This window comes from Lonchura striata, chromosome 5, assembly GCF_050655825.1.
Source record: "Lonchura striata isolate lonStrDom1 chromosome 5, ASM5065582v1, whole genome shotgun sequence".
Classification (NCBI taxonomy): domain Eukaryota; kingdom Metazoa; phylum Chordata; class Aves; order Passeriformes; family Estrildidae; genus Lonchura; species Lonchura striata.
The window spans coordinates 70722948-70750822 of NC_140707.1; the positions used below are offsets into that span (position 1 = coordinate 70722948).

The 27875-nt window shown below is 49.3% G+C and overlaps 1 protein-coding gene across 2 annotated transcripts; it reads left to right on the forward strand.

The window, feature by feature from the left end:
• Positions 1-1164: 1164 nt before the first annotated feature.
• GCH1 (GTP cyclohydrolase 1) lies at positions 1165-22855 on the forward strand. 2 transcript variants are annotated; one of them, XM_085581028.1, is made up of 6 exons: positions 1165-1528; positions 12930-12973; positions 15178-15233; positions 18215-18246; positions 19128-19212; positions 20550-20778. In XM_085581028.1, exons 1-6 carry the CDS (start codon positions 1234-1236, stop codon positions 20674-20676), a joined length of 639 nt encoding a protein of 212 aa, XP_085437154.1. In that variant the 5' UTR covers positions 1165-1233; the 3' UTR covers positions 20677-20778. The 2 variants fall into 2 exon arrangements, with proteins under 2 accessions (XP_085437154.1, XP_021390291.1); XM_021534616.3 differs by having other exon boundaries at positions 1171-1528; positions 12930-13039; positions 20550-22855.
• Positions 22856-27875: the final 5020 nt, after the last annotated feature.

The following is a 27875-nucleotide window of genomic DNA, read 5'->3' on the forward strand; positions in this document are numbered from 1 at the left end:
CCAACCCCAGTGGCCTCAGAACGGTGGCGGTGGCATTCCAGCACTGGCAGGGGGTGACTGGGCAGGATGTGCCAACACCACCCCGCTGGGAGAGGGACCAGCTCCAGGAGTTTGAGGGGGTGGGGAGAACATGGAGGATGATGCTGGGAGCTGCCATGAAGGCTATGAACCTGCATCCCAGCAGGACCTGCCCCATCCATCCCCACTCCTTTGCTGCTCATCCCACAGCCTGCCCCCGCAGTGGGGGATGGAAGGAGGCACTCCACAGCAGCTTGGGGCTGAATCCCCCCAGCTGCTGCCTCAGCCCAGGGAATCCCCCCCACAACCCCAACCCATACCTCAACCCAATACCCCCAGCCTGAGGGATCTCCCTGTAACCTCCTCCTATGCCTCAGCCCAGGGATTCCCACTGTTATGTATAGTAAATATCTCATTTATAACACCACTGTACCCCATCACACATCTCAGCCTTGGGGGTGCCCCAAATCCTCAGCCCCAGTGATGCCTCCATACCCCCAGCACACCTCAGTCCGTGGGATTCCCTCCCGGCACCTCTGCATCCTCAGCCCAGGGATCACTCCCAGCCCAGGGCATTCCCCCCTTCTCACACACCCCATCCTACAGGATCCCATATTTTGGAGATCTCTTGGGACCTCCCACAGCCCCAGAGACCACCCCCCCTGTATCCTCAGCCAGAATCTCAGCCCGGAGCTCCCGCTGCACTCCCAGCCCGGATCTCAGCTCGGGGGGGGGGGAATCCCCTCTAATCCAGGAGCACCCCCGTACCCCCATCACACCCCTCAACCCAGAAACCCTCCCGGAGCTCCCCTCGGATCCCGCTGCGCTCGCAGCCCGGGGATCCCCGGCATCCTCATCCCCGGGGTACCCGCGGCTCACACCTCATCCCAGGGACCCGGTGTGAGGGGTGGGGGTCTCCCGGGCTCACACCCGGCTGGGGGGAGCGGAGATGCGAGGGGACCCCCGGACCCGGGGGTCCCCTCGCATCTCCGCTCCCCCCAGCCGGGTGTGAGCCCGGGGTACCCTCCCCGGTACCGTGCCCGCATCCCGGTCCCCCCCTCCCGGCGGTGACATCGCGGCGGCGGCGGCCAATGTGGGCGGCGCGGGCGGCATAAAAAGCCGGGACGGCATAAAAAGCCGGGACGGCATAAAAAGCCGGGACGGCAGAGGCCGGGCAGGGCCGGCCCGGGGGCTGCGGAGCTCGGGCACGGCCCCATGGAAGCGGCCCGGGGCTGGAACGGGTACGCGCGGCGGGAGCGGCCGCCGCCCTCCGCGGAGGAGCCGCGCATCCCCCCGGGCACCGGCGGCACCGACACGGAAGGGTGGCGGGGAGAGCGGCCCCGCAGCGAGGAGGACAACGAGCTGAGCCTGCCCAGCCTGGCCGCCGCCTACACCTCCATCCTGCGGGCGCTGGGCGAGGACCCGCAGAGGCAGGGGCTGCTGAAGACGCCCTGGAGAGCGGCCACCGCCATGCAGTTCTTCACCAAGGGCTACCAGGAGACCATCGCGGGTAGGGAGCGCTGCCGGGGCTGCGGGGATGGGGTTGAGAGTTCGTGGATGGCTTAAAATTTCTCCTGTCGTTGCTCCGTTGCCCTGTCACCGCATCGCCCGGCTGCTGCTCCCTCGGTGTCACCAGTATGTCTCGCTGTCCCCTCCTCCCTCCCCAAATTTATTTTTTTTTTATTCCACTCTCTGCAGGTAAAGTTTCCATTCTGTCCTAAACCTGAGCAGAGCAAGTGCTTTTGCTTTCTCTTTTCGGGTGGGAACTTTTGCAGCCCTGGCATAGGAACTCGTGGGTTCCCTCCTTCCTCCCTCCCTCCCTCCCCGGCCGAGCGAGGCTGTGTTCGGACGGGGTGGGAACATTTGTTTCGATTAGTAGGGTTTTGAATTTCCTCAGGAAAAGCCCTGTCCTGCCGGTGCTTTAATCAAATGAGGTTTTTCAAAGGTGGGAATGAAACTTGAGGAAGGAGAAAGGAAGAGGACAGGGAGAGCCCTTCCCCATCTCAGGCTCCCAGCAGTAAATGCAGGTGTGGAGAGGAACCCCAGGTTCCCATCTCTGCCCCAGCTGAGGGTGTGAGGAAAGGAACTGGCTGGGATATGTTCTCATCAACAACTCACGGCTTCAATGCCGGGTAAATACTTGAAAATTTGGTTTCTTACATCACTTTTTCTCTTCTCAGCCTCTTGACTAAGGACCGGACCCAGTACAAACAGTAAAAAAAGAGCCCAGAGAGCTTGGGAATTCCCCTTTCTGCTCCTTCTTACAGTAAAAGGCGAGTTCCTGTCGGTGAGGGATGCAGACAGAGTCAGCAGGGATCCCTGAGCGGGGCTGAGGAGGGAGCTGCTCCTGCTCCCCTCTCTGGGTGCAGCACTGCTGTGCTGAGCCTGCCCCAGAGCAGCACCAGGATGCTGGAGCCAAAAACAAAGGCTGAGCTCTGCTGATTGATGGCATCAGGGAGCTCCTGCTGCCACACCAGAGTCCTTTTCTAAGTGTGTTGTGCTTCAACTTAAAGGCTGCGTTCTGGGTTTAGTTTCTTTTTTATTTCCTGGCTGTCGGCTCTTTCGAAATCAGATTTCTACAACTTCCAGCTTGCTCGTGGCCAGCTTCAATTCTTGTGCCACTGTTGTGTCCCAGGAACAGCATTTCTGCCTTGGAAGTTGTCCTGCCTTTCAGATCAAGGCAGGTTTTTGGTTCACATCTGGGAACAGGCTGGGCAGCAGTGGCCATCCTCGTTCCTCTCTTAGCCCTGCTGCACGGTGTGCTCGAGGTGAGGTTTCATCAGCTATCATCTTGTGTTTGCTGGGATTAACTTTCCTCATTTTACTGCTGTGGAAAACTCAGGAGGCCCCTCAGTCATCCTGCCAGGCTCTAGCAGAAGGAATGTTTTCAGTGATAACTGGAGCACAAATTTCTGTGCTGAACCTGGATGAGCTTGCTGCCCTTCTGAAGTCTTCCCTTATCTTGCTGCCAGTTTTGTATGCACACCTTATTTTAAAAACTTTTTTCTGCTCCAGGGTGGGTTCTCTGGGATCTCTGGCGTCTTCTAATCTCTCACATTCATTTAATTAAGCAGAGTAGTTCTGATACTCCCCTTCTCTGATTATCCATGGGAGAGAGCTGTATTATATCCAAGGATAGAAAATGTCACCGCTCGTGCTCTGCTCCTGGACTGCTCTTTTCTTCTAGGAGATCATGTGAAGCTGTGACACTAACACTGCTTCCTGTGTCAGGTGGGAAATCCTTTTACTTTCCAGCTACTCACCACTTCTAGCAGGATGCTCAGCTTCCACATTTCTCACTTTTCCCAGTCAAACAGAAGGCAGAGCTGCAGCTGAAGGACAAGCCCACAGCAGATAGCAAAGCAAATGGTGGATGAAGAGTTTGTTAGGAGAGTCAATATGAATAAACTCTTTTTAGAGAGTTTTAAATACCCGATGAACCCTAGAGCCAACAGCTACAGAATATTTGGGCACAAGAGTAGCTTTGGGACTGCTGCTGTTTCTGCTGCAGCATCCTGTGCTGCTCCCTTGGTTATACTAATCCAGCTCTCTGCCTGGCCAGGCTGTGAACTGGACCAGCAAGTGGCTTGTGAAAAGGAAAATGAACCAAAACAAGCCCAAACTCTCCCCAAAAACCTGACAAGAAGCATCCCATGCCTCTTGTTTTCTCAGGCTTTTTTTTTGAAGCTTATTCAGCTCCTCCCGTGGAGCTGTCTGGGTAGGCAGAGGTTAAAGCAGAGATTTGCAGGGTGTGTTTTGAGGAGTGTTTCCATTTTATCCCTGCAACAGGCAGAAGATGAGGGGCTCTTACAATAGCTGCAAGTTCCATCCTCCCGAGAAAGGTTCCTCAGGTAAAATTTCGGTGGTGGTGGTTGTACAGCCACATGGCCAGAGGCAAAGTGAGTTGCAAGGAGTCCCTGCTGAGCTCACAGACCCTGTCAGGGCTTGGAGGTGCTGCCAGAGTGTCCAGCCAGGAGGGAGTGACACAGGTGAACCAGGAGGTGACTGTCAGAACAGGGACAGGCTTCCAAACCAACCCTGTGACCCCAGCTGCCCTGGGGAGGCAGGGGGAAAGCAATTAATGTCTGCTGGAGTTTTCATTTCCCATAAGGGAACACAAAGGAAGATGGGATGGATAGACACCCAAAATATAGAATTGTTTAGGTTGGAGAAGCCCTCTAAGATCGAGTCCAACCATTCCCCCAGCACTGCCAAGGCCACCACTGAGCCCTGTCCCCAAGTGCCACATCCACATGGCTTTGAAATCCCTCCAGGGATGGGGACTCCACCCTTACTCTGAGCAGCCTGATCACCCTTTCAGTGAAGATATTTTCCCTAATATCCAATCTAAACTTCCCTTGGCACAGCTTGTGGCCATTCCCTCTCCTCCTGTCCCCTCCTGGCTGTCCCCTCCTGTCAGGAGCTGTGCAGAGCCACAAGGTCCCCCCTGAGCCCCCTTTTCTCCAGGCTGAGCCCCTTCCCAGCTCCCTCAGCCCCTCCTGGTTCTCCAGCCCCTTCCCAGCTCTGTTCCCTGCTGGAGAGTGAAAAGTTGCTGTGCACAGCCAGGTCTGTGTTTGGGGTGCTTGACTTTCACCTCCCTCGCTGTTATTGCAGGGTTGGACTCGATGGCCTCTGAGGATCCCTTCCAGCCCAAACCATCCCATGAGCTTTTTGGTTTCTGTGTGTCTGAGAACACAATGCATGTTATTGGAGCATGGCTCCGTGTGCTGTCATTCGATCTCCTGTGCTGGGTGTTGGCACGTTGCTTCCATGACACCTGCTTGTATTTGTATGTTTGTATTGCCCATAGCTTACTGTAGGGAAGATAACACCTAAATTCTGGCTCTCCATTCAGATTTGTGAGCAGCAGAGAAGCTGATTCTGTTTTCCAGCTTCTCCTCTGTGTATTTCCTCCCTTGTTCCCAGCAGTGCAGAGTGACTGTTCCTGCCTTACCCTCTATTTCAGCTCTGCTATCTGTATTCTGCAGCTGCTCAGTGTTGTGTGTCAGGGCCATTAGTAGAGTTTGCTTGTTAAATATCTGTATCTGGCTCTTTCTGTTAATTCCAGATTGTAATTTATCAATCCTGGCTTTACTCGAGGCCTCAACTTCTTTCATTGACAGGATGTATTCAAATGTGCTGTTCCCACTTCTGTAGTACCAGTCATCACACTTGGCAAGAATGCCTCTAGTGATTTCAAATAAAATCCACCTGGGGACCAGATGAGAAATCCTGACAGCTCAGTGCAGACACTCCAGCACTGGTGTAGACCGGCAGCTGTTGCAGCAGAAACCTCTCAATGTGTTGGTAAGGATGGCAGAGTAGGAAAGTCACCAAAACAGTAACTTCCAATTTCATGCAGTGCTTCTGTGCCAAAATGGGTTCTTTCCCAGGGTCAGATCTATCAGATTCCTATTTCTGGGTGTAAATTGTATTTCAGAATAGCCCCCTTGGCTGCTGAGGGCTAACAGCAGGGCTGTGAGGGCCTGGTGCCTTTAGCTTTTTGAGAGCTGTTCAGGCAGCTACCTGCCACACAGAGGTAAAACCTTGTCCCTCCTTTTACTAAAGGATGGCATGCTCAGAGGTTCTGTCTGAGGGTCTGATAATAACTACTACAAAGCACAAGTGTGTGCAAAGGCAGTAAATGAGTGAATAAATGGAAATACAAGGTTGCAGACAGCACTAGCTCTTAACTGAAGCTGAAGGTTTCAGACCCAAGCAATTGGTGAGTTACAGAAAGAGTGTCAGTGATTCTGCCTTTGAAAGGTGAGTCACAAATGAGTTGGTTTTGATGGTGTAATCCTGCAGGAAACGTTAGGCACAGGGTTGGACGAGCTGCCTGCATCAGCAGGAGGAAGTTAAGTTGTCTCTGTAGGGAACGCTGAGCTCCAGGACGGTTTGGGTGGATGGAGACAGAGATCTCTGAAGGTTGCTCTTGGGGTATCAGGTTTATTGGGGATGGAGAAAGGTCCTGCCTCGAGCTGCCAGACCCAGCACGTGGCCAGGCTTGAGGGGATGGAGAAGGGGAGAGACAAGAGGATGCTCTAGGAGAGGGTGGAGGTCCTGTGAGGGGGAAGATCCAAGAGAGGGAAAGTTCCAAGAGGCCGTCTGGCCCCTCAGAGGCGCCTGTCACCCCGATTCTTAAGATTTTCTAAAGCCTTCTGAGTTTACATTCTGTTAGAAAACTTTCCCACACGTTTTCTATAAACAACATATTGTTTTGCATTCCTTCGTGGGGGTGGAGGAAGTTGATGTACTGGTGGTTTGTCCAATGTCTTTGGAGAGGTGGCACCTTCACTCTCCAATCCACTGTCACCTTTGGAAAAGTATGAAAGTTGGAGTCAGAAAATAAACCTTCTTCTTTTTTACCTTGACACGAGCAGTGGCTCCTGTTGTGCTTTCTGTGTCCTATAGTGACAGACTCCTTATCAGGGGCTTCAAGGTGGGCTGGAACAAGGCTGGGGCCAATGGGGTCACAGCACTTGATGTTTTAGGGGAGGGTCACAGGTGTGGGGTGAACTGTACATTTTGGGGGTGAGATGGAACAGTCCACTCGACCCCTGGACCCATCCGTAGGCATTTATTTATTTATTTATATATATTTATATATATTTATATATTTATTTATATTTATGGATAATTATATTTATCCATCCTTCCCAACAGTCCCCATCAGCCACAAACACTCAAAGTAAAACTTGTTCCCCAACCTGGGCTTGCTGCTGAGGGTGGGAGCTGCTGCCAGCCAGGGAAGCCTCCCAGCCTTTACTCGTGTGAGCATGGCAGCTCTCAGGCATTTTGGCAGGTTCACCTCCCCCCTCGGTGTGTTTAACAGGGAAATGAAAATCAGAAACACTGGGAGGGGATAACTTTGCTTCCTGGACCTCTGTGGTTTGAATGGCTGTGTGTTATCTGCCTGCAAGCCAAGGGACTCTGCTGGGCACCTTTTACTTCAAAGCAAAAAACTAGTTGGGTGATTTCCTCACTCATTAGTTTATATGCTTTTCCTCCACTGAGGGGTGAAAAAATTCAATCTTAATAATCTTTCCTTCTAGTCTGTGTGCATTTGATATTTTTAGAGAGGACAACAATGGTGTAAGCTCCTAAATTTTTCCAGCCTGCTGGGTTTGCTGTGCTGAGGTGTGCTAAGCATTGCTGTGTCAAAACACACAGTGCCTTAAGCAAACAGAGCTGTTTGATCAGCAGCACTGCCCTTTGCTGGGAGCTGGGGAGGTGCTGAGCTTTCCTGGAATCGAGGTGCTGCTGCCTCATCCATGAGGACACGGGTGCAGCACCATGATCTATTAACAGCTGAAACCTCAGCATTGCTGTGCTCCAGCCAGGGCTTGTTTCTGCTAAACCAGAGGTGGGAAATACAGGATTGTTCAGAGAGAGGTGTTTTTGGGGTTTCTTCAACCTCTGCCCCCACATAAGGGAAGCCTACCATGCTGGAGCATACACTAAATACAGTGAAATTTCTGGGATTTTGTGAAACATTTCCCCTTCCTTTTAATGCTCAAGTAACACTAAGCTTGGATGGGTTTTGTCAGGAATTTATTAAATATTGTAACCTCTTGGATCTGAGCTGCTGCAGGCTTCTCATCTTTCATGTTGCTCTTCCACAGTGTTTTGTCTTTGATTTTTCCTTTGTTTCAGTTTCAGAAAGAAGTGTGGATGAGCACCTTCTGTGACATGGGACATTGAAATGGTTATTTGAGTCTTGATACATTTTAATGAGCATCTCCATAAGGCTGCTTTCCCTCCTATTAATAAACCTCCTGGCAGAGGACAACTTCTAGAACCTAATCTTGGCTTCATCTGTCTGCAGTAGCTGATCTGTTATGAACATGGAGAGTATCTCACAGGAAAATAAACAAATCTGTACAAATCACAGCCAGAATTAGCTGAACAGCAATAATGCTGCTCCTTTATCTTTGCTCCTATGAAATGTCCCTTGAATCACACCTCTGGTTCACCTCCCTGCTGGTAACTGAGGGATTAAACTTTGCTTCTGAAGCAAATGTTCCTGTTTCTAGACTTTTGGTGATCTGAAATCTGAAACAGTAGCCAGAAACTTGTACATTCTTTTGTGTCTGTGTTTTCTCCTGGTTCCTGCTAGGAAGCTGTGTTATCACAAGTGTTCATTTCTCAGCATCTTTTGAACTCTGTTGCCTGTTCAAGCAGTCATGTAGCATCTCAGGCTGTGCCTCTTTCTAGAGCTCTTCAAGACTCCTTGAAGCAAATGACAAACCCAGAGCTTCCCCTTTCTTAGCAACCTGAAGTCATTAACTTCCTGCAGCAGTACAAGCCTCAATGTTTTTATAGCCTGGCTCTCTGTATGCATAATAAATTCCTGGTGCCTTTTTCATACTCAAAGGCTGCAATAATTTTCTTGTTGCTTGTCTGGAATCTTTTCCCTAACTACAGTTTACCTGTAATGTCATCACATGAATAATGAAAAACGAAGTCAGGTTTGATTTACATTTTACTGCTCACTCAGCAGTAGCTGAGAGGTTTTTACAGCAGTTTCCTTCTAGATTTCATCCTGAGCCTGCAGTCTGCTGGTTTCCCTGCCACACATTCAGCTGTTAACTCGTGTCTCCTGCTGCCAAGTACATCTGTCCTCAGCTGGGGAGGAACTCTGAGAAAGACAATCAGAAATATCTGCCAGCCTTAAAGACCAGTTAGCCTTGGCTGGAGCATCTTCCAAACCTGCTCCTGGTTCATGTGAGGTCCCTGGGTGTAGCTCTGTGTTCTGGAGCTCTCTGAGCTCAGCCACTGCTTCAGTTTGTTCCAGCTGGTGGGAGCTGGTGAGGTGTGGCTCGTCCCATAGGATGTCATCCTGCCTTGGCCTGAGCCCATTCCTGCCCTGCTTGTGGCAGCTTGTGGCACCTGGGGGTCACCGTGGAGAGCAAGGGACAGTGGGGACAGCCCGCTGTGAGATGGGTGTCAGGAGAACCTTGTTCCTTTTGTCTCTGCCGGGCTGGGTGAGCTCCAGCAGCAGTGCCAGGGAGTTGCTGAGGCTGCCTTGCTCCTGCTGGCACCGAGCAGCCTGCACTTAAATTGGAGCTGTGAGGCAACTTAACACCACGGGGAAGAGCTTAAACTCCTGGGGAGAGCAACCTGCAGCACTTCACTGCCTGCATCACTTTTGCCAGTGAGAAAAGCATCTCTGGAGTGCTGCGAGGCTGCTGCAGTGCTGCCATCCTTCATCCCCTTCACCTCCTGAGCCTGTTCTGGGTGGGCTCTGCCTTCTCTGCTTGCCAGAGGTGCTTTTGCTTTCCTGTGTCACATTAAAGCCATGCAAATAGTTTCTATAGCAACAGGTATCTTTGCTGAGCTCTGACGCAAAATCCTGAAAGGTCTTTCTCATTCTGTCTTCATCCAGTTCTGGTTTTTCATTTTATCAGCTCTTTCTGAAGATAAAGGGCAAATTAATTCTGCGCTGTTTCAGGAGTTAACTCGCAGCACAGGTTATTGTTTAGTTTCAACAGCCCACTGAAGTTTTTGCACCAGGAGCTGAACTTTTGGCTGAAGGAAAAATCAGCTGGAATAATTTAGAGAGCACTCTGATTGTACAAACCATGAAATCAAACTAGTGAAGCAGGCAGCGTGGTCTGGTAGGTAGGGTGAAAGATGGGGAAAGGGGCAAAAATTTGTCCCCAGCTTTGCTTCTGGTCAGGTTATTCTGAGGCTGTTTCCCTTTCTGTCCTTTCAGCTCTGTTAAATTTTCCAGAACATGTGCTGCAGCACACAGGTTGAGCTTCTATGAACCCTGTTTGCTGCTATTGCACATGGAAAAAAAAAATAGAAAAAAATTCAAAAAACCTCTTAAAAGATCTAAAAAAACCCTGACAAATTTAGATTAAAAGGTGTTGCCTCCCTGCACAAGGTGTTTGAGTCTCTGCCAGAGAAGTGTCTCGTGTGTAATTACTGCAAACAACTGCTGCAGTGGGGCACAGGTGGAAGCAGCTGTGAAAAGATGCTCTGCTCACTCTGCTTTTGTCAACACAGGGCTTGGGCTCCAAAGGGGGAGGTGTAGGGATGGGCAGGCTTCAAACTGTGCTGATTTTCTGGAAGAGAGACTTGTGAAGTGTGAGCAGGAGGGGCTGGAGCAGAGCAGGGGAGAATGGCCACTGGAGACTGTGACCATTTACTCACACTTGGTTTTACCTTTGTGTCCTTGTATCACCTGGCACTAGTGGAGGAGTTTTTGGAGGGCCTGACACTGAGCTGGTTTCTTCCTTTCTGGGCCCTTCTTCTCAAGGAGTAGCTGGTGCTGATAAAATCAGCACATCTTGCTGCAGGTGTGACCTGGCTGCAGCTTGCTGCTAATATTAAATAAATGAAAGGTGCAAAAATGGCAAGACTGCTATAAATAAGAAGTGTGAAGCACCTCAGAGCTCTGTGGCTGCATTCTTGATGTGCAGATCTGTTTTCTTACCTCTAAAACTCCCCTGGTTGTGCGGGGGCATCGCCCACACTGCTGAGACTGGGCTGTGACATAAAGAGATGTGCAAGAAGGGTGGATGCCCTTTGTGCTCCTGTTTGATTGCTTTGGCCATGAGAAGGCTGTAGGATGCTTTTTGAGCCTGTGTGGTACTTCTGAGGTCACTAAAACTTCTCTTTGGCTGAGCTGTCTCCTTGATACAACACAGCTGTGAGAGAAAGTTTGTGAGGATCTACTAATACAAATTTTGTATGTCAGTTAGGGTCTATATGAATCTATATGCTCATGGATATGAGGCTTCATGAGTGAAGCACCTTCTGTTGTAGCTCTGGCCCTGCTCTGTGTCACACACCAGGACTCTTAATGAGAATTTGGCCATTTCTGCCTGTTCTGAACAATTTGCTTTGCTCGTGCGCTGACGTAAATCCATATCTGACATCAGGCTCTGATATGCTCCTGGAGAGGCTGGTATGAGCTGAGCTGGAGGTCTAATAACAGCAGCAGTCACTCTGGAGATGTTCTGTGGATCTGTTTGGATTTTGTTTTAATAACTCTGGCCACGACAGCAGGTTTTGTGCAGCCGCTGTTTGCCTTTCTGCTGTGGAAATGGCAGGGCTGCAGAGTGCTGCAGGAGGGAGCTCAGAACCCAGACAGCTGCTCTGCCTCCCCTCCCCTCTCCTGTTCAGATCCTCTGTTTGGGGTTCTCCCTTTGCCTGGCTGAATTCATAATTACACAGCTGCATGATGCTGCCCATGCCACCAAAACCCTCTCCAGCAGTGCTTGGTGTAAGCCAGACCCAGAAATTCAAAGAAGACAATCATGTGCCTTCACAGAGATGTTCCCTGGCCTTTTTCATGCTCTCTGACCCGACCCAAACCCTGCTGGGATTCATCCTGGTTGCCAGCCCTGCTGAGAAAGAGCCCGCGTGGCAGGCGGAACATCGTGCGCGCAGTTTCCAGGGTTACCTGTGCTGATAGCAGGCAGGAAATTAAAATGCTCCAGCAGGATGATCCCTTATCGACAGCAGATGGTGGCCATTAGCTGATGTGCCTGTCAGGGGAAGGCACCAAGGCAAGCAGAGCAGACACCACTGTTGGGTTTGTGTCACCACCACTGCTGAATTTGTGTCACCACCACTGTTGGGTTTGTGTCACCACCACCGTTGGGTTTGTGTCACCACCACCGTTGGGTTTGTGTCACTACCACTGTTTGGTTTGTGTTAACACCACCGTTGGGTTTGTGTCACCACCACCACTGAATTTGTGTCACCACCACTATTGAATTTGTGTCACCACCACTATTGAATTTGTGTCACCACCACTGTTGAATTTGTGTCACCACCACTGCTGAATTTGTGTCACCACCCCTCTGGATTTGTGTCACCACCCCTGCAGGTGCTCCATGCTCCAGGGCAGTCCCCAAGTGCCCTGCTCTGGCTGTGCTGTGTGGGACTCTGCTTTCCTGGAAGTAACTCCAAGGAGCCAGTGTGGCTTCCAGCTGAACTTGTTGGCAGATTCCTCGTCCCTGTTATCAGCCCATCCGTACAGCTGGTTCTCTCCTGAAAGTTTCTCCTTCATACACAACTTTTCTCTCTTCTTCTTCAAAAGACCTGGTTTCTTGACTTGGGACTATTCTGCTTTTGAGACCTCTGAGCATGGTTCAGGTGCCTCCAACCTTTGTAGAGACTGATGTGCCAGGGTTGTTTGGGGATTTGTCAAGGGACTGCTGGAAGTGGAAAATCAACTGAGGATCCATTCTGCTGAGCTCTGAGATTAGCCAGGTCTCATATTCCATTTCTTACTGAGCTGTCTCTTCTCCCTTCTGTCTCTGTGGGGGTTCCTGCACCTCATTTTTCTGCTAACTCTGAGGTGCAGAATTAGGCTGGAGTGTGGATGTGGCTGCCCACTTCAGATCAGGACAGCAAATCTCTCCCCAGATGTGCATCTGACTTCTGTGTGCACCTAAAGAGCTGCTGCCCACCTGCTGCAGGATGAACTCTGCATGCAAAGCCTTCTTGGAGGCAGAAATGCTGTGTTAAAGTGTTTGGAGGAACCACTGTGATGGTTTAGGTTTCCCCTGACCTCAGGCTGGCTTTGCTTGTGGAAGCACCGATGGAAGCCCAGGGTGCTCTCTTTGTCAGCTGTTAATTGCTCTTAAGACTTCAGCAATTCTGCAGAGACCAGACCTGTTCTAACCCTGGTCTAATTTATTAATTAAATAAAACACTCCAGGCTGACTTCTGGTGCGGCACGTAGGCAGTGTGACACTGGGACAAACACAAGATCATACACAAACCAAAACTTGTTTGTGATGTTACTCCTTACTTCCCTCCCAGACCTTAACCCTAAAACCTATAACCCTGAGAGAGTTCTGTCCTTGCTACGAGCTCTCTCAGGCCCTGGCTGGAAGAGCCTGCCGTGCTTTTTTGGGTTGATTTTTAATGCAAATGTTTGATTTCAGATGTCCTGAACGACGCCATCTTTGACGAAGACCATGATGAGATGGTAATTGTGAAGGACATAGACATGTTCTCATTGTGTGAGCATCACCTCGTTCCATTTGTTGGAAAGGTAACTCTCCCTCACAGAACAAATGTGGGAATGCACAATAAAAGACCTTAAGTACACGGAAAAGACTTGGTAGCTGTAGCTACAAAGCTTTTAAGGCTGTAAGTACTTGCTGCTTACAGCTACAGTTCTAGAAGTTTAATCGTCAGAATACAAATAAGGAAGGCCTCCTTAATGTGAGGTTTTTATTTGAATTTAAGCTCCTGAAATATAATGCTCAACCTTTCCTAGCCTAAGTAATCTAATGGTTTCTGACATTTCATATCAAAGCTCTTCTCCATGAAGCAGCAGCAAGCCTTGAGGGCAGACGTGTCGATATTAAACCAGCTCACCCTGCACACTGGCTCTGTCATGGATTTAGCTCCTTGCTCAGAGCTATCCAGAGCACATTCATCCCTCTGAAACCCCCTGTGAGTGGAACAAACTCATTAGCAGCCCTGCCTTAATTAAGTGAGCCGAGTCAGGGAGAGGGTGGCCAAAACTGGCTGTGCTTAACTGGGGAGTCCCATGAAAGGGGCTGGTGCTCCAGAGGGTGCTGGAATTGTAGTGCCAACAACTTTAAGAAAATAAAATTTCTCCAGTTAATCACTCTAGAGGTGATGAAGGGTTCTGAGTGGGAGCTGCACATCTCAGCCTCTTCACTCCCTTATCAGCACAGCAGGATGGAGTTTGGCTTGAGCCATTGGATACCACAAAGTGCTCACAGGTCCAAGAGCAGCACGTGCTTGTGTTGTCTGTAAAATTCAATCAGTGCCACATATGTTCCAAGCAAATTGTCTCCCAATAATAAAATACATGAACAGCAACCAGCTGTTTATTTAGTTGAGTCAATTCGGGTTTGTCTGCTTTCTTCTCTTGCTGTTAGTGTTTCATACTGGAGAACAGGATAACTCCTTTTTCTGTGCCAGCTTTGTGTTGTGCCTGTTACTCTTGGTTGTGTGTACTGTATACATTCTCCCCATGACTCCTGTGGCAATGTGTGCATTTTGTTTTACATCCAGCTCTTTAGCCTGTGTGGTTTGCAGAAATCTCCTCACAAACACCAACTCATCCTACAAAATGACTTGGTATGGCTCTAAATATTCAGATTAACCACTGGGTGCACCAAACAGGCTGCAAACACTGACCTGTAGGCCTTGCACTTGTTCTATCTCAAAGGAAATCAAGAAATCTGCACAAATATGGGGAACAGGATTCAAAGCTAATTTCTAAGTTGTGTCTCTCACTTTGTCTGACATGTTTCATGTCTTTTCAGGTGTCAGTGGGTTGATTGCCTAACAGAAGGGGTAGGAATGAGCAAGTTAGCCAGGTAATCAGGTACTGTGGTGCCTCTACTGCAGGTACAGCAGCACAGGATTCTGAGATGGGGCCTCCAGGCAAAGCCAGAATCCCCCACTGACACTTCCCTGCTGTATCTTGGCTAATTTTTCAAGTCTCTGGTACAGTGGCACAAGGCCTGGTTTATAATCTGTTATAAATCTAAACCCACTGGAATTGAGTGGATTTCTAAAAACAAGGAGCTAAATGTCCTTCCCTTCATATCTGAGCACTTTTCTGCTGAACTTCTTCCAGTTTAGTTCAAGTACATGTTCAGCAAATCCATATTTGAACAGGATGGAAGCTGAGTTGATCTATGATACCAAAACAAGGAAAGTAATCAAATCAGGAAGTGCAGCCTGATTTTTGTAGCAAAATACTTCTTGCCACCAGAACTTTCACTGGGATTAAAACACAGTCCCTCTTCCTTCCGCTCCCTAAATCCATTTAAGGTCTTGAAAGAAAAGCAAGTTTATTTTAGACAAATAGTGCTGTGCTGAGTAATAGACTGCCTTTGTACCCAAATGCAGCAGTGTTCTGTAGCACTCCTGAGACTTGGAACATAAGCCTTGACTCTGGAAGAGCTGGGACCTTTCTCCCCTTCAGGAAAACTCCCCTGTTCTTCACCAGGACCTCATGAGATATTCACAGCTCCACAATGCCCCAGGCTTGCATGGTGCCATGTTCCTCCCACGTGCTGAGACTTCTGGGCTGTCCCAGATTAATTCTGGGGCAGGTGCACATCTCATTGTCTGTGCATGGGTTTCACATGGCCTTGGAAAAGGTGCTTTTGCTGCTGTTAATGGTTGTTCTCCCCTGTCTAGGTACACATTGGTTATCTCCCCAACAAACAAGTGCTTGGCCTCAGCAAGCTTGCTAGGTAAGTGTTCTAATCAAAGTGATATTAATTAATTTGTAAAAAAAAAAAAAAAAATCCCAAGCTGTGCTAGCTGTGCTGATCTTTTTAATCTCCTCTCCCTCTAAAACTCAGCCCACTTTGTGTCCTGGATTTGGATTTAGACCAATGCTCAGCATTGTTTTATTCATGTGGAGAGGACAGATAAGTCTTGGAGCTGTGTGTTAATTCTCACCAGTGGCTGCAGCAGGGCCCTGATGCTCTTGTAGGTTCCCCCAGAGCACTGGGGTCTGCAGGGAGCTCTGAGGCAAAGGAGAGATTTTTGTTCTCTTCTAAGGCAGGCCACAAAAAACAGTGAGAATTTCTAACTCTTTTCCACTTGGGTGTAAATTGACTAATGAGAACAAAAATCTGAAAACTTCCAGACTGTAAATGAACACATTATATGGATATAAATTCAATCTAAAGCTTTCATCTCTTAGCTGACTCTTCAGATAAATTTGGCTTTTTTTTTTTTCACTGAAAACTTGCTGAGAATGCTGTGGGGTAGATTTTATAGATAAAGTTCAGCCTAAGAAACAAAGCAATTGTGATACACTTGAGAAATCCATTTATGATGTAAAATAGCTTTTTTCCTTCAGCACTAACTCTTAGTTATTAAGTGACATTTTCTCATGCTGATGAGGAAGAGGATGATAGATCCCTTCAATAAGCAGATTATTTGGGATTTGAGAAACAAACCTAAAAATCTGGCTGAAGCTCAGAAAGACCACCTAGGTCTTGCTTTCCCTGATGGGTCTGTTAATCCTGCTGTATTTCCAGTTACACTAATGAGAAATTAGCCCTGCAAATCTGCCTGCCTGCTGGGTTTTCCTAGCAGGTAAGAAATGTGTAGGATATGACAGCAAAATGCCCTAAGGTGAGCCAGATCTGTTCTGTGCTCTGCATGCACAACAGGAATTTGGGTTTGGAAGTGGAAGGAATTTTGGAAGTCACATCTCTGCTGTGTAACCTCATACTGCATGGAGGCATCTCCCTACCCCCAGCACTGCTTTTAGGAGTGGGCTTTGCTCTGATTAAAAGGTTGGAAAGGGTTCAATGTGTGGATTTTCTCCTGCTTTTTTTTTTATTTTATTTTTTTTTAATTTTTTTTTTTGTGTCTGTAGGAGCTGCTGGAATTGTAGGCTGAGGTTCTGAGCTCTCAGGACTGCAGCTGCTGGGCAAAAGTCTTCATCTTCTGTTAGCTGCTCATGCCTGGGGATGTGTGTGGCATCCCACGGCTTGTGTTGAATTTTGGGTGGGTCTTTAAGTGGTGCAGGGCTGGGGGATTTGCTGGTGGTGGTTTTTGGAGTTGGATTTCTGAAGAGAATCCATCCTCCCTGGGGAGACTGTCCTCAGCACGTGGTTTCATTTCTGCAGGGCTCCAATGCAGGATTGAGGATCACATTTGGGATGTGCATCCACTGGTTTATGCTTGCTCTGGTCTCTATTTCTCTCTTGACTGCAGCTGTAAAAAGGACTCAAAATTCTTTTCATGAATTTTTTTTTTTAATGCAAGTGGCAGCATGGTGCTGGAAAGATACAATTTTCCTATTATTTATCCTCAGAATGGCAACCTGCATCATGTGCAAGGCTTCCTGCACTGTGCTCAAAGGCTGAATCTTGCCTCTTTCTAAAGTGAGGGTGAAACTCCCATATGCTGCAATAATGAAAAGATTAGGTTCTTGTATAACAAAATGTTCTCACTTTTGAGTGCTTGCCATGAAGAGGTTGGGGGACCGAATCGTGCCTCCCTTTCGTGCCCTATATAATGCAACCAGTGTTCAGGCAAAGATTTGTGAGGCTGTTGGAGCTCTAGGCCTAATCTTTCATAATAGGATTAGTCTTATGTGGTGAGCTTCTGTAGTTGTGGATGACCTGTATTCTGTGAACAAACATCTTTCTCTGGGTTTTAAGTTCAGGCTTGAAAATGCTCTTTCAAACAGCTGTTTTTACATAAACACCTTGTTAGGGCTCCTTCTGTGCAGTATCTGTGTTTCCTATCCATATAGTTAATCTAAATATTGTGTTGCTGTGTTTTATGCTGTAACACAACCATTTCGTTGCTGGAGGGGAGTTTGTGCATTTAATTCTCTCTCAAAAACAGCAGGAGAGTCTCATTGTCAGGGATGATTCTTGTAAGTGATGCTTGAGGCTGCCAGCCAGTGTCTGGCTTTTGTCTGCTGTGACCAGACAGGTATCAAAGCTTGCTATAGCAACTCCTTTTTGTGGCCACTTGAAGTGTAATTAAGCATTTGAGGTTGGCATGAACAACCCCTGGAGTTACAGAGCAATTATATGGATTTTCTTAAATGTGTGGATTCTAGAGCTGTCATTAGGTGTCACTTCCACTGCCCACCCATGGCTTAAATTTGAAGTTGTATTGGAGGGGACCATTAAGGTGATCCCTGCACTGAAATGTGAAGGATGGGGTGAGATGTGAGTGGGTGGAGAGATTCTGTTTTAAATAAGACCAATTCTGTCTCATTGTTCTCAGCGAAATTTGTGGTTAAATGCAAGAATTCAAAACATTTCTTGCTCAATTTCAGCATTCTGGGCATCCATTATCTGAGCTGACCTTAAGGCAGCATTTGGTCTAGTGTGAAACACAGGGAAATGTTCAGGAATTAGGGTTCAGGGAGACTTTGGACATGAATTCCCCCACAACTGTGTGATGTAGGTGGATGGGAATACAAGGAATTCCAAACCAGCAGAAGGAGACCAGAGGAGAAGTGACTGGTTTGCCCTAAAAGTCTCTGGTGCTGGAGGTGGGGGGAACGTGTCACTCAGCACAGTGATGTGCCAAGGCAGGTCTGTGAGGAACAGCTGGGATTTACACAGCCATGGATTTACACAGATCAGCACGGGGGTCTCTTTGGACAGCATCCAATTCATTGTGGAGCTCAGTCAGTGGCCAGCTGGGAATAATATTCGATGTAATATTGCCTTTTTCCTTTCTCCTTTAGGATCGTGGAAATATACAGTAGAAGATTACAAGGTAAACACAAAATTTGGTGTTTGTTGAGGGCTGGTGATTGTAGACGTGGAGTTTAAGAGGGGAGGAAAATGCTTCTTGAAGAGGTTATGCTATTGCTTTTAGCCCCTGCATTGCCAGTGAAGGTAACTCCTGCCTAGGAAGCTAAATGGAGGCTGGAACTGATTCCAAGGAGGAATGTGCTCCAGGTAGAGCTGCCAGGAATAACTAAACCAACTGGATGCTGCTGGGAATGAGCTCTCCTGCAGAGATTTGGAGAGATGCCTTCAGGAATTCTTGTCTGAGGCAGTGGAGCAAGAGCTGCCTCCTGCCCCTGAGAGGGAGAAGCTCTCTGGAAGGGAGGGTCCATCCACAGCCTTGGCTTGGGCTGAACCTGCTGCCTTTGTCCCGTGCTTAAATTTGGCCTGGTCCTGGCATGAGAAATCTCAGTGACCACCAGGCTGGTGAATAGAGGGTGCTAGAGCTGCAGGAAGGAAAGCTTTGCAGGACAAAGCTCTTTATTTATCTCCGTTTCCTTTCCCTAAGAAGAGAAATGGCGTGTGTGGAATAAATGGTGCAGCAGTAATGTTGGGAACAAACACATTAAAAACTGAAGCAGAGCAGAGAGGCAAGAAAATTCTTTTGCAAAATAGGAAATGGAGGAGCTGCTAGAACAAATTGTGGCTGGAGAGGTGGAATGCAAAATGGCTCCAAGTATAAACAAGGAAATAAAAGGTCTGCTCCAGGATACAAATGGAAAAGAGGATGGATGGGGCTTGGAGCAACTTGGTCTAGTGGAAGGTGTCCTTGCCCGTGGTGGGGGGTTTGGAATGAGATGAGCCTTAATGTCCCTCCCAACCCAAATTCTGGGGTTCTGGGAGTCTGAATTCCCTGTTGTTCCTCAGTCCAGGAGCGCCTTACCAAACAAATCGCAATCGCCATCACAGAAGCCTTACAGCCCGCCGGGGTTGGCGTCGTCGTGGAAGCGACGTGAGTGATCCCAGGAGCTCCAGGGGTGGGATCCAGGAGCTCCAGGGGTGGGATCCCAGGAGTTCCAGGGGGGCGGAATCCCAGGAGTTCCAGGGGTGGAATCCAGGAGTTCCAGGGATGGGATCCAGGAGTTCCAGGGGTGTCATCCCAGGAGCTCTAAGGGTGGCATCCCAGGGGTGGGATCCCAGGAGTTTCAGGGGTGGGATCCAGGAGTTCCAGGGGTGGGACCTCAGGAGTTCCAGGGAGGGAATCCCAGGAGCTCCAGGAGGGGAATCCCAGGAACTCCAGGGGTGGGATCTCAGGAGTTCCAGGGGTGTGATCCCAGGAACTCCAGGGGTGTGATCTCAGGAGTTCCAGGTGTGGAATCCAGGAGTTCCAGGGGTGGGACCTCAGGAGTTCCAGGGGTGGAATCCAGGAGTTCCAGGGGTGGGATCATTTCAGGAGTTCCAGAGGGGGAATCCCAGGAGTTCCAGGGGTGGAATCCAGGAGTTCAAAGGGTGTGATCCCTGGAATCTCAGGGGTGTGATCTCAGGTGTTCCAGGGGTGGAATCCAGGAGTTCCAGGGGTGTGATCTCAGGAGTTCCAAGGGTGTGATCCAGGAGTTCCAGGGGTGTGATCCAGGAGTTCCAGGGGTGGGATCATTTTGGGAGTTCCAGGGGTGAGATCCCAGCTCCGTGTGATCCCAGGTGTTCAGTGGGTGGGATCCTGGCTCTGTGTGACCCCAGATGTTCCATGGGTGGGATCCCAGGTTTTCCATGGGTGGATCATTTTGGGGGTTTGGAGTTCCCACAGGATCATGGCTCTGTGGGATCCCTGTGCTGCAGGGCTGGTGCATGTTGTGCCTTTGGCTGTGGTAGCTGTGTGCTATGCTTGGTTATCAGGCAGAGGGATTAGTAATAACAGCAGCAACAATCCCATTAATAATAACATATTACTAGCGGTAATAAAAATATTAATAATCCTGATGTGCTGGAGGCATTTCAAGCCAGCACTGCCTGATCCTCTCTGGAGATGTGGCAGTGAGGAGCTGTCCCCACTGCCCCAGATCCATGCTCTGTGCTCCTCCTGCAGTGCAGAGCTTGGGACCAGCAGCAGGCACGTCCTGTGGCCAGGATGCACCTTGGGAAGGTGGGATTTTCCTGGGATCAGAGGAGAGAAGGCAGAGCTCAGTGGCTGAGGATGTGACTCTTCCACAGCTGAGGTGCTGCTGATGCCCTCGGTGGCGGTGGAGGTTTTGTGGAATGGAATGGGACCGTGTAAGAAACATCTCTCCCTGTGGGATTTGCTCATCCCTAGGAATGTTCCTGGTGCCCTGACTCCCCTCTGCTTTCTCCTAGGCATATGTGCATGGTCATGCGTGGGGTGCAGAAAATGAACAGTAAAACAGTGACCAGCACAATGCTGGGGGTATTCCGGGAAGATCCAAAGACCCGTGAAGAATTCCTGACGCTCATCAGGAGCTGAAACCGTGTCACCCTCTGGATGCACTCTGGATTGTTCTGTCCCAGTGTCACTGTCTGTCCTTGTTCCCACGTCCCAGTTCGAAACTAAATTGTCGTGAATCGTTGTCATAGTCTTTGTGCAGTGTGAGGCTTCTGGTGGCAAACGGGAGAGGTGGGATGAGGGAGGCTGCTCCTGGATTCCCACTGATGCTGATGTCACAGAGTTCCAAGCCACAAGCAGGAGTTTGGAGATGTTTTCCCATCCGTAATGCAGAATGTCCAACTGTCAGGAGAGAAGCGGGGCTCAGGAGTGAAGTGGATATTTATGAAATAGTTGTTTTTATTAGAATAGATGTGGAGCAGCACAGGAAACACCTGAAAGGATGTGGATCTTTGTAGGATTGGGATTGTCCTGAATTATTGGACTGTGTTTTATTGCAAGTCCTGCAGTGGCTGTTTCTGTACCTGGATATGTGTGTTATACCTCTGAATTGTTACCTCTGCTGTGTTTTATATTCTTGCTAGTATTAACCTTCCTTTTCTGTGGTTTTTTGTTTTGTTTTGTTTGAGAAATGTGTAAACTCCATTTTTCCTATCCTCTTAACAGGCAGGGAATTAACTTCTGAATTATTTGGGGCACAGCCCTCTCTCAGTACAAAGGGGTTTATGCACCTTTTTCTCTGTGCCTCAGAATGTCTGACCACTTGAACTGTCAGTTCCTTACTGTTTTTAAGAAAACTTTAACAGAGGAGAGGAAAAAACCCTGCAGAGTCCGTCTGCAGAGTACTGAGGTATCCAAAGAGGTTTTTAATTATATTTATATCTTGAGCTTTCCTTCTTGGATTTCCATGGGTTAGACCGAGAAGCTAAAATTACTCTGATAATGTGGAAATGAAGATTTGCAAGCATTCCAAGGTTTCCATTTCCAATGCTGGACCAAAGGTGAGCATGAAATCCTGAGCACAGCACATGGTACCTGCCCTCCCTGCTGACAGGTTGGGTTATTTCAGGGCAGAGTAACCTGGAATGCCAGCAGCTCTCATTTCATCAGAGCAGCTGAGAAAAGCATTTCCAGGGCCACCAGGAAAGAATCAAACCACATTTTTTCCCCCCCTGTGTATGTGGCAACCTCTGTAAGTGGCAGAACTGGTACAAAAAGTTTCAGTCCAGCTGGACTTGGCTGAACTTCTGCTTTGTTGCCATTTTAACGAGTGTTTTGTAACTCTTAATTGGGAAAAGATGAGGCACAAATGAAAACCACCCTCCTCTCACCGAGCTTGCGTAAGAGATGTCAGCCAGGGGGGTGGATGCCCCCAGGTTCCCAGGGCTCTGCTTTGCTGGACATCAATCCAAGATGTCCTGTCCATGGACCTCAAGGACAATTCCTGCTCTGGCCAGCTCCATCTCACCACCATTCCTCCCTCTTGCTCCAGCTGGAAACAAAATGAAAATCATGTCTGGTCAGATTGGGCCTAAAGAGCTTTTTCAAGGAGAACAAGCTCATCTGTTTAGTTTAGTTACACTAATTTTACTTTGAGGACCTTCACAGCATTATTGGAAAAAATCTTTTACAGCATCCTCTGTCCTGGGTTCTGTAGGATTAGGTGCTGGACCAGCGTTTGTCTCTGGTGTAAACAAGTTGTGCTGCACATTGCTAAGCCACACCAACTCCATGGCATTTGTTTTCCTGAAAACAAATTCTCAGTTCATTATGTTACAAATATCCAGCTGAAAAGCCTTAAATCTTTCTTGCCTGAAGCTGGCAGTAAACCTCTCTTTTTAGCTCGACTGGAAGGAGATTTTGAGGACCAAAGGGGCACACACCAGTACACTTATTTCTCTTTCCTTGCTTTAGTTTGGAAATTAAATCTCTTTAAAACACTGTCACCGAGGCACCAAAAAAGTTGTGTTTTAACCACTTATCTCTATTCAGGATAAAGTTCACGTTGCACCACCACTGTTTTTTATTTCCATGTGACCTGTAGTCCTTAAAACATACCTCTCTCTACTCGTGGCCTTGGATTTTGTTCCTATTTTTGCTGTTGTAAATCTCAGTGAGTTTTTTGGGATGTCAGCGTTGTTCAAACACAGGAGCTTTAACTTCACCCCGTGTGTAAATATGTAAAGGATGTACAGCCCCTGTTGTACTGCTCACCAGTCCATTGTCTCTGGAACATTAAAGCAAAATGTTATCCTTTGGAGTGGGAGCATCCTTGGGGGACCTGGAGGTGATGGCCAGGTGGAGATTTTTTTCACTCATGGATGATGTGTTGGGGTGGGTGGTGCTGTCATCCACAGGTGAGTCCCCAGCTGGTGACTGGGAAGCAAAAAAAACCCCAAAAAATCAGGATTTGTTGTCACCTCCTTCTTACTGCTCCTTGGAGCCAGGGGAATTGAGAGCAGGGGTGGTGAGTGGCAGTGGCTGCTCCTGGCATTGATTTGGGGGGTTTCACAGCCTTCTTCTGCCCTTCTTGAGCTGTCCTGGAGGCCTCACATTGGCCTGAGGAAATTCCAGGTTCCTGGCCAGATTTCAATTGACCTGAACAAATAAATCCCATCAGCATCTGTGACAAGGGGCCTCGAAGGCGAAGCCAGGGTTGGGTTGGGTTGCCCCAAGGGGTGCAGGGTGGGTAGATTGGCTTCAAGCCATTCCTACTGTCCTCCAGCCTCCCAGGAAGCAGATATTGCTGGGATTCAAGGGAAAAAAAAAATAAAATGCATGGATCTCAGCCTCGTGAGGAGCAGGGCAGCCCAAGTGCAGAGGGAAGGGGGACCACGGGGTCTGTGTCCACTGTGGTGGTCAGGAAGGGAGAAAGGATGATAAATAATGCCTCTTCCAACCCTTTCTGTCCTTTTTATCCCAATGCTCTGAACTGTTTGGAAATAAAGCTCCTGGGAAGCCCCAGGAGCATTGGCAAGCCCCATCCTTGTGGTGAGGCTGAGTTCTGTCTTTCCCACAGCTGGGCATTAAAGCTGCTGCTTGTGGTGGGAAATGGTCTGTTTGGGAAAACAGGCACTTCTGCAAGAAATTATCTAATCCCTGCCCTTTTTAATTTTTTTTTTTTTTTTTTTTAAGGTGTGGGATTGGGAAGGAGCCGCACTGGTTTTGCCATCATGGGAAAATCTGTTTGCAATGGGGTGAAAAAATATTTTGCTTCAAAGTAGTTTGCTGCTGGCCGCAAATATTTTGCTTTATAGCTCAAAACCAAACCAAATCAAATCAAAACAAAACAAAACAATGAACGCCCCCCCCCCGCCCCCCAAAAAAAAAAAAAAAAACAAAACCTGAAACAAAAAGCTAAAACAGAAGGACCAAAACCTGTTGAATAAGGGGACATCCTCCCAGCCCTGCCCTGCCCCATTTCCCAGGGTTCCACCTGATTTATCCTGTGCTCCATTCCTTTCCTGATGCTCTCCTGTGCTATGTGTTGCTTATCGATTTTATTTTGTCAGGGAAAAATATCTGAGCAGGTTCTTGGAGGGTTTTTTCCCTCACTTTGGTTATTTTGGGTGTCTCCCATCACCTCCTGCCCCTGTGCTGTGGAGTGACCAGTCCATAAATCCCTGTGCCAAATCCAGCCAGGTCCTGACCTCTTTGGCTCTCACCACCTCTGTTCCACCTCTAGGTGCAGGTTTTCATCATGGAATTATTAAATTTGGGAGAGCCACCGAGCCCAGCAGTTATCCCAGCACTGCCAAGCCCACCAGGATGCTGCACTTCAGGCAACTTCCTCCAGCTCTGGACACCAAATTAGGCTCTTTTTAGACAAAAATCTGCCTTCCAGCAACCAAATGGCTGCAGGCAAGGGCTGGGATCATCGCAGAGGCTTCGTGCAGCCTCCACAATATTCCACACCTTGGAGAGCTCCTTAATGAGCTCCAACATCTCCTCACCTTCCTGCTCCTGTTCTCTGGAGTTGGGGAAGAGCCTGTAGTCAGCTGTGCCCTTTGAGCCTTGGCTGAGCCCTTCTGGCCAGCTCCTGGAAATAACTTCTAGGAAAAGCTTTGCCTCCCAGTTGTTTTTGAAGTTGCACTCATGATTTAGGAGTTGAGGGGGCATAAAACATTAAAGCTCTTGTTAATAAGTCTTGGCCTGGGAGCAACAGAAAATAAATCACAGTATTCAAAGAAATGTTGCTAAAATACACAAAGAATATAATCACTAGGAATTTGTTGTAATTTTTAACAAATGTTTTTGGTGTTGGGGTGTTGCAGGGGTGGTTTTGGGAGGTGAACTGTACCACCTTCCCCCTGTTTGCTTTTCTTCTCCACGCCAGGATTGTGACAGTGAAGCAAAGGTGAAAAACCCACACTAAGAGGGATCAACTCCACTGCAAAGGCCTGAAAATGATTTTAAAAGAGCCAAGACAGAACACAGTGGGTGCTGCTTTGGCCTTGGATACGTGGATGGCAGGGAGGGAGGAATTCCTGGGACCCCTGAGCAGGTGCTGTGGGGAGGTGTCCGTGCTGCAGCCCCCCTGCCCTGGCTGTGCATCCCTGAGCATCGCCTGCTTCCAGCACAGCTCATCCTGCAGCTGCCATCTCCTCAGCTCCCTTGGCCTGGAGCAAGGCACGGAGCTGCTGGAGGAGGTGACAGCCACTGCTCCAGCCTGAGCTGCATCAACGTGGGGGAAAAAGGCAAAATTTCAGGCTAGAGCCACCGAGGAAGTGATCACTGCACCAATCCTGCCAGAGCTCAGAAGCGTTTGGGCAGTGTTCCAGGCTCAGGGTGGGGTTCTTGGGATGATCTTTGTGGGTCCCTTGCAGCTCAGGACATTCTGTGATGCTGTGTAGGGTGGCAGCCCTTGGGCACCCGAGCTGGCACAGCCCCGGGCGCTGCCCCCAGCTCTGCCCTCACCTTCTGCAGCTTCTTCTCCATTGCTCTTCGTCACAGGAGATCAGCTGTGGGGGAGACACAAAGAGAAGGACGGGAAAGGTTTGCCAGGGAAGCAGCAGCGGCAGGGAGGGATGGAGGCAGAGCTGGCAGCGATGCCCGAGCCCAGGGATGCCCAGGGCCGGTCCCGGCCCCGCCTGCACAGTCTGTGGCTCCCTCTGCTGAGCCCGGCCCCGAGCTCTGCTCGCCGCAGGAGGAGCCAGGGACTCCCATGGGGCTGCAAACGGGTTTTTGGGATGCCCACGGGTCACCCCGATGCCAGCCTGGGGGTGTCGGGGGTACGCAGCCCCTCCGCCGCATCCCGCTGCTGGGTGATGCTGTGAACAAGCCACCTGTGCTGCCTCTTGGCAGGGGTGGGTTTGTCCAAAAGCAGAGGCTACATGCCAGGATGAGGTATTTTAAAATTTTTTTATTATTTAAAATTGTCCCAAAAATTAATTTTCTTTAGAAAAGCGGGGATTTTGGCCGAGCTGGACCACATCTCCTCTGAGCAGGCTCTGACAGTGGGGTGTTTCGTAGAGAAAAGAGGGAAAAATCACAGAAACACAGAATGGTTTGGTTGCAAAAAAAAAAAAAAAAAAAAAAATACTGTCTTCTGTCCATCCACTACCTCAGGTTGTTCCAAGCCCTGTTTATCCTGGCTTTGAACACTTCCAGGGATGGAACAGCCTCAGATTCTCAGGACAACTTGTGTCATGGCCCCAGCACCTTCTGAGTAATGAATTCCTTCTTCACACCTCATTTAAATCTCTCCTCTTTTAGTTCAGAACTATTCCCCTGCTGGTCTGCTCCTCCAGGCACCTGGGCTTTGGGAGAAGCCATGGGGAGCTCTGTGGGTATCAGGTGCCCAAGCTGATGCCATGCCAGGACCACCCATCCCTGCCCCTTCCATGTGGGTATCAGGTGCCCAGGCTGATCCCATGCCCATCCCTGCCCCTCCCAGCGCCCCACACGAGCCAAGGTGCCCGTTCCAGGTGTGAATTCCTGAGCCCTTTGCTGATGCCAGCTCCAGCAGCAGCTCCCTGGGGGTGGCAGAGGCCACGCTGGGTGAAGTGGCCACGCTGCTGGGCTGGGCTGCCAGGAGCAGCTGGTTATTTGTGTATCCTGGGAGCACTCCTGGCTGGCAGCCAGGCCAGCAGCATCACCCTGCCTCTGCCAGCAGATGTGGGCAATTAATTATTCCTCGACGCCGAGGAGCTCTGCTGGAAAAGCCCTCTCTCCATCTTGCATAAAAAACTTCCCTGGAGTGGGAAATCCCTGCCTGCTGCCGCTGGTAGGTATTCCCTGGGATATTCCAGTCACTGTTAAATATCAGGAATTTGTACCCACACCAGCAACCAGGTCAGGGAGAAGGGACAGGAGAATCTCCTTGGAAGGGGCACTTGCCTGGCTCCAGGGCTGGGGCTGCTTCTTCGCCATCTTTTGGAGTAGGCAGACATGGAATAACAGATCATGTTAACAAATGTGGGGTTATCCAGCTCCTGCTGGGGTCTCGACAGCCCAGCAGCTGCTGGAACAGCAGCCAGCAGCTCCTGCCTTTGCTCCCAGCTGGACACGGGCTGCAGCCTCTGCCAGGCAGGAGGAGGGACCCGATTTCCCTGGGCTGGATGGGGCTCAGGTGTGGTGGAATCCAGGTGCACCGCCAGGTAAAGCCTTCAATGTCTGGAATGGATTCATCCAACAGCTTCTGGCAGCCTGGAAATGGTTTTTTCCCCCTCCTGCTTTTCCTTTTTGAAGGCTCTTTCCTTTTGCCAAGCAGTAGGACCCACGGACTCTCCTTAACATGACTACCATGGATTTCCTTGAAGCCTTTTCAGCCCTTCCAACCCCGGTTTTTCTGCCTTTTCCTTTTTCTTTCCATTCTCTGTTCGTGCAACAACCCTGCACTGCAGCACAGGGACCTGGAAAGGCAAACTCCATGGAAGGAAATGGCTTTTTTTGGGATTTAGGTTCGTCTGAGCTGTGTAGGGAGGCCAATTCCCAACGAGTGCAGGGAGCCACGGCCAGTGAGCTGTGGATGTGGATGGACAGGGAAATTCAGGTGGGACTGAACACCGTGGCAATCCCCTCTGGGGTGGCCTGGCCCAAGATGCTTGGGAGCATCCCAAACAGAAGGAGCTTGAGGACATGGTTTTGGGGTTTTGGCACCATCAGCATTTGGAGAGCTCAGCAGGAGCCTCATCCTAGGAGAAGCAGTGTGGATGAAGCATTCAAACAACCTGAATAAGCCCTGGATTTGCAACTTCTGCTGCTCGTGGGGGACCTGAGCCACCCCGATGCCTGCGGAGGGACAGCGTGCAGGGTCTGGGACACCCAGGAGGTCTCTG